Source organism: Morone saxatilis, unplaced genomic scaffold (genome assembly GCF_004916995.1).
Source record: "Morone saxatilis isolate NCDOM2014 unplaced genomic scaffold, NCSU_SB_2.0 Contig19, whole genome shotgun sequence".
NCBI lineage: Eukaryota > Metazoa > Chordata > Actinopteri > Moronidae > Morone > Morone saxatilis.
In genome coordinates this window covers 23,641,605-23,647,790 of record NW_023339751.1, presented here as the reverse complement: position 1 = coordinate 23,647,790, position 6,186 = coordinate 23,641,605, and the positions used below count along the sequence as shown (strand labels likewise).

General features: G+C 40.2%; 1 protein-coding gene across 2 annotated transcripts in view; it reads left to right on the top strand.

The window, feature by feature from the left end:
* Nucleotides 1-6,186, top strand: part of LOC118329360 (spectrin beta chain, non-erythrocytic 1) — a 107,062-nt gene that overhangs the window by 32,020 nt on the left and 68,856 nt on the right. For both annotated transcript variants that reach the window (XM_035663503.1, XM_035663504.1), the window contains exon 2: nt 3,185-3,479. In XM_035663503.1, the coding sequence (XP_035519396.1) occupies nt 3,332-3,479 (148 nt within the window). In that variant the 5' untranslated portion in view covers nt 3,185-3,331. The remainder of the gene's footprint in view (nt 1-3,184; nt 3,480-6,186) is intronic.

Sequence of the window (6,186 nt, the reverse complement as noted above, 5' to 3'; positions counted from 1 at the left end):
CACACACACACACAAAAACTAACTCAGGGTCCCAGTGGCTGCGTATTTTTAGCGTAGCAACACAAGCAGCTTCAGCCTGACTGGTTGTTGAGCTGCAAGTGGGTGGCAGGCAGCACACACACACACACACTATCAGTGTGCATTTTTTTCAGAGGAACAGAGTTTGGGCTCTGTAGACCCTCCTCAGAGACAGAAATAATCTCATTGGTGGAGTTAAACGTCAGTGGGCGAAGCCAGAGAATACACTGTGACGTGATGCAGAATAAGTGCCGAACCACAGAGTTTGAATGTTGCTGTGGGAACGGACAGTAGCAGCCAATCAGTGAATAGATCTGAGCCTCGGTTGTTGTCAGACTGGACGTAAAGTTTTCTCCATCCCATTAACCCTAAACTAATCAATTCTGCAACTAAATATTTTCAAAGTTGATTAGTTTGCTGATTTATTTTTTTTCTATTCATTGATTCGTTGTTTGGTTGTTCCCCAGAGCCTAAGATGATGTTACCAAATGTCTTGTTTTTCCTGACCAACCGTCCAAGAATCAACGCTGTTTATTTTCCCATAAGGTTGATTTTTGTGTTCATACCACTAAATTAGTTGAAATGTTTAGTTGATTATGTTGATGAACTAAATCCTTTCCCTTCATTGAAACCAAGCCGTCATGTTTGTTTTACACAACCTTCCTGCAGTTATTGTGTTCACTGTTCATTGTACAGTTTATCACTTTTTCTGTGCTGGTATTGTTATGCACTGAATATAATATGAAAGATCCATAAAATGTCACTTGGTCTTTTATTTTACCCAATGAAAGAATCAAATAGTTTTATCTGACTTCAGTACAAAAGTTGAGAACCAGCGGTCTGCAGTTTACAAGTTTACATTTGCACTAGTAGTCAATCATTTATCCACTACTTTTAGCATTTTCACCATTTAATAACTCACATGTTCAGCCATTTTCCAGTTACGTGTTATCTACAGAGCCCCCTGCTTTCTTGCGTGCTATGTAGTATTCAAATGTTGCATCTGACTCGTTGAATATGTGTTTATGGGAAGTTGGAATAGCACAATTAAACAGTCCCTGCGCTGTTGTTGAAACCTGATTTACTTTAGGTTGACAGCAGCTTCTTAAAACCTTGCTGATGGAATTGATGAAATGTTTAAGACAACAAAAAAACATCTTGAGGCTGAGATGTGACCTGACCGCTGCAGCCATCTGTCTGCCAGTCTGTCTGTCTTTCTGCCTGTGTGTCTGGTGTTTTTGTGCAGAGTCATTGTGCCGTTTGCTGACTGCAGGATCCAAACAGACATCGTGCTGAGTCGTGCTGCTGACTCGCTGCCTGTTTACCTGCTCTGTTGGGTCGGCCTCTTTCAGGGACAGCGAACACACCGGCAGCAGTTTAAAAAAACAGTCAATAAAAAGTGCATCACACTTTTCAGTGACAGCTACTCTTAAACTGCTGCGGAAAAAAACAAATCTAACTGCACTGTTAAAAAACGATTTAACAGCCAAATGATTGCATCTGCTGAGCGACGTGATGATTTAAAGTAAAAAAATTTATAACAACCTGTATAAAGCCTTAAGAACATTTGAGAGGGCAGGTCATTTGACAATGTCAGAAAAAATCCTCATTATTGTGATTATGATTTCAGTCAGCCCCAGTCTGTAATCAGTAATCAAAATTGACTTTGATTAATTTTCTGTCCAAAAAACTAACCCGACATATTTGTGTTTGACTATTCAATTCACCCCTGGTGTCGTCATCTTACAGGAGCTTCCTCACACAATGCAGAGAGCAGATATTAGCAGTAATTAAAGCACTTTAAGAGTAGCTGCGTCTGGATTTTTAATTCATTATGGTTAGTTTTGTAGGTACACAATAACGTTTCTTTAGTTGTTGTTTTTTTTGTCTGTTTTTATTTTAGTTAATAAAATGTTTTCCACACCTAGTTTTAGTTTTTAATTAAGTTTTATTTAACTATAACAGCCTTGATCTGGACAACAGTAACCACTTGTGCCTGGCATTGTCACTGTATCAGAAAACCCTTTAAACTTCATATTGAACTGAAGGTTTCCACCTGCTGGATGTTTCCTCAAACACACAAACACAGTTCATGCTTCACCTGCTGTCTCATCTACGACTCTCTCTATGACGGCAGTGTGTGTGATCAGACATCAGATATTTTCATAAGTAAAATTAATTAATTGATAATTCTATATATAGGATAAGAATAAATTATTTAGGGGATTTTTATCACATAACCTTCCTATTTAATGTCTGAGGAAGAACTGTGTGTGTGTGTGTGTGTGTTGGTGTGGGGTGTGTTGTGTGTGGTGTGTGTTGTGTGTGTGTGTGTGTGTGTGTGTCTTAGATCTTGCAGTAACGTGTTGTTACCAGGGTGAGGCACCGTTCTCTCAGTTTAGAGATGAACTGCAGATCAGGAAGAGGCTATCACAGCCGGCAGCCAATCAAAGAGCAGAGTTATGGTCATATGACATTGACAGCAGTGCAGGGTAGGCTGCTGCTGCTGCTCTCTGGCACTTTCTCACATCATTTTTCTCCAGTTTCACCTTCTAACAGCTCAGTGTTTCAATCAGTGACAACTGCTGTTTGAGTGTTACTATACAATAAACTGCACTGTGAAATAATAACACTGCTGCAGGTGGAGCCAGTTATACCTGTGGATGTTTGCTGATGCACATATCAACACATTTTAAGATGCTTACTGGCAGAAACAACCTCATAACCAGAACAGACTAAATAATATGCATAATGTAAGCATCAACATTAAAGGACTCAGTGGCAATGTAGCAACAAAAATAAGAGATTAAATTACTGAACAGATAATTGCATTCAAATGAGTTTCTTATTAAATATATTGAATATTTATGTATTGTTTATAAGATCCTCATTAACTGTTATCATTTCTGACTGATGGAAAGGTGATTGTGGTGGTGGTGTAAACAGAAGTATGGATTAGAACTGACACAGATGACTGAAAAACTTGATGTTGAAATGACGTATAAAACACCAATATTAGCAAAAAGAAACCTTAAGCAAGTCAGTGTTTGATATTTCCTTCTCTTGTTGAATGTGGTTTCCATTTGCACAACATTTGTATAGAATCATCCATTATGTTGCACCTTCAGTCACTAACTCTGCCCTCTCTTTGTTTGAATCCCTCCAGGTTGTGGACGAGCTTCTCGGCCTGCCAGTCAGAGCCGGTCTGAGGGTGTGTGTTTGAGAGTCCCGTCGCTTACGGCAGCAGGAAGCAGGTGGAAGGACTCGGAGGCAGCAGCGGCGGCGGAGGGGGCGGAGTCGCGGCGAGGTCAAGATGACGTCGGTAGCGGCGGAGTTCGAACACATGGAGATCCAGCAGCAGTACAACGATGGCGTCAACAACCGCTGGGACGCCGACGACTGGGACAATGAGAACAGCTCGGCTCGCCTGTTCGAGCGCTCACGCATCAAAGCCCTCGCAGGTAGGAGGACGGACGGATGCAAGATTGAATGGATGAATGGATGACATCGTTTCAGTTCTGACAGCTTGTAGTGATTCTTCAGAATCTGACACTGATCTTGAGCTTTGAGAAGGCCGAACTGATTCTGTTTGTTGTCCCGGTCTTTGTACGTGGTTGAGCAAAAGGAATATATCCAAAAAGGTTCTGACTAATCAGACTAATAGAAGCAGGAAACAATATAAAATAATATACTCAATTCTAAATTGCTGTCAGGCATCCATTATTTTCTAGTAACCAGACAGTATAACTGGATACCTATCACATAGCTCTTTATTTACACTTCAAATATAAATGTACCAGTATTAAAGTATACCACTATCAAACTAGGGGAAAGAACACAAAGAACAGATATCTGTGCTATCAAAAAAAGGGCTGTGTATTGGCAAGAATTTGGCCAATTTTTGTTTAATCAAGTTTTAATTAGAAGAGATATTCAGGTTTTGTTTGAGTGTTTTGGGTGCTTCCTCAGCTTTGAACTCGGCTTTAAGCAGAAGAGTGCTCATGTTTTCTTTATTTTGATCTCAAAGAAATAAAGTAGCTGGATGACAGGATCATTTTATTTGGCTAACACCATACAAACCTGGATTAGTTGAACCATGTTTGAAGAACAGGACCTGGAAGTACATCATTGACGTCACTGTCGTCTGCTGAGGACTTGTGTCTTTGTTTAGCTTCGTCCTGTTTTTGTGTTTACTCAGTGGGAGTCTGAATGGTTTCATAAGCTGTGGGGTCTCAGAGTTTGTGTCAGCACAGAGAACAATGAACCCTCTCAGAGCACAAAGTTGCAACATTAAAATCTCTTTTTTTTTTCCAGCAGTATGGGGGAGAATGAAAGTGGAAACTTTGCATTTGACTTTGCTTCCATTTCTGATGGAGAACTTGTTTTTGGGCCTTCTGTAGAACAGTTAATGACTCAACCCACACTGATCCCACTTCCTGCTGACTTTTCCCGCTCAGATCAGCTTCTTCACTCCGCAAGATTCCTCAGCCACCACACCTGCTAATAATCAGGAGTTAACGGGGCTAACGAGGCTCATTAACGATTCTCAGGCTGGAAGAGTTAAACACCTCTGGCCCCTTTTTACGCCTCTCTTTTCAAACCCTTTCATTAGCAACATATCTGCGTCTCTGCTGGTCAGATCACAAATCTGTCTGTCTTTGTTGTCTGCATGTAGATCATTGTCGGTCCTCTTCCAGTCCAGAAGGTGTTCGGTAACTGAAATTTTAAAAAAAGGAGGAAGAATAATGTGTGCAGCATATGAACATGAACATGTACGAATCATATTTATGAACTACAAATGAGACAAAGTTTTATCGTCTTCACGGTTTTAACACGCTCTCTCACCTACATTCAGTGGTTGAACTGATCAGGGATCAGATAAACGCCACAGCACCTTAGTGCTCCTTGTATTTTTGTGTAGAAATGGCCGGAGAACAGACAGCTTATTTCACTGAACCTTAAAACGTGTATTCCCTCATGATGATGGTGCAGCCTGAGTTTGGGCCAATCAGGAACCAGTATTCTGACCTGTGATAGCAGCGCCACATGATGAAAATGCATGCGTGATTTAACCCTTACAAATGCATGATTAGGTTGATAAAAAGGAAATATGAAGTTTATACATTTATATTATCTCACATTATTGCCAGGGATGTGTATTGGCAACAACAAAAATGGTGACATCTGTACCATCTTATTATAATAATAATAATAATAATAATAATAATAATAATAATAATAATAATAATAATAGCACTGTAAAACATTTGAGAAGATATGCAGTCTTTGTTTCATCTGTTATGAGCTGGCTACCAGGTCCGAAGTATTAACTAGTAGTGTACGTTGGAGGAGTCGTAGTTTGTCAGTGGTAGTAACCGTTCCGCTGCATGGTTTAGTTTGGGCCGTCAACGGTTAATTTGAGAAAGTTGGCTGCAAACTAACAATTATTTTCAATGTTAGATCCGATCAATTGTTTAGGTAATGAAAAAAACTGTAAAACCTTAATAAGAGTGACTCCACCCATTGGTTTGGTGGAGTTTTGAAGTCCTCAAGTTTGGTATTATGGCCATCTCCATGTTGGTTTTTTGCAGCCCAGCAGTGGTGACGTGCTATGGAGTTGAGGCTGCGTTTTAGTTTTTTGACTCATCTGATAGCATAGTCAATGCGAGTTTGATTGTGTTCTGATCTAAACAGCGGGGGGGAAAATGTATCCTACTGTGTTTTTTTTTGTGTTTTTTTTTTTTTTTTTTGCTGTTTTGCTTTGTTTTGAGGGCAGTAGAGAGAGAAGAAAAGGCAGGGGAGAGAAGGGGATGACATGCAGTAAAGTAAAGGGCCGGACTTGAACCTGGGCCGCTGTGTTAAGGACCATGTGTTATGCGCTGCCAGGACGCCAAGTGTGTTCACTTTTAAAAGCGCCATAGTGAAAGAGTCTGGCATTTTATTTCACTTACAGAGTTTGGTGTTTGCGCTGGACGGACGTCACTGAAAATGACCGTGTCATAACAAAGTAGCCCGCCTAAAGAATACCCTCTTTATGGGTCTATTTTACTTAAATGGGACCATCATTTACTAAATGAACATCATGCTGTATGGAAGAAGACTGAAACTAGATGATGAGACCATAAACTCATTTAGGAAACTGGTTTACTGAGCTCATAACTAAAGTTG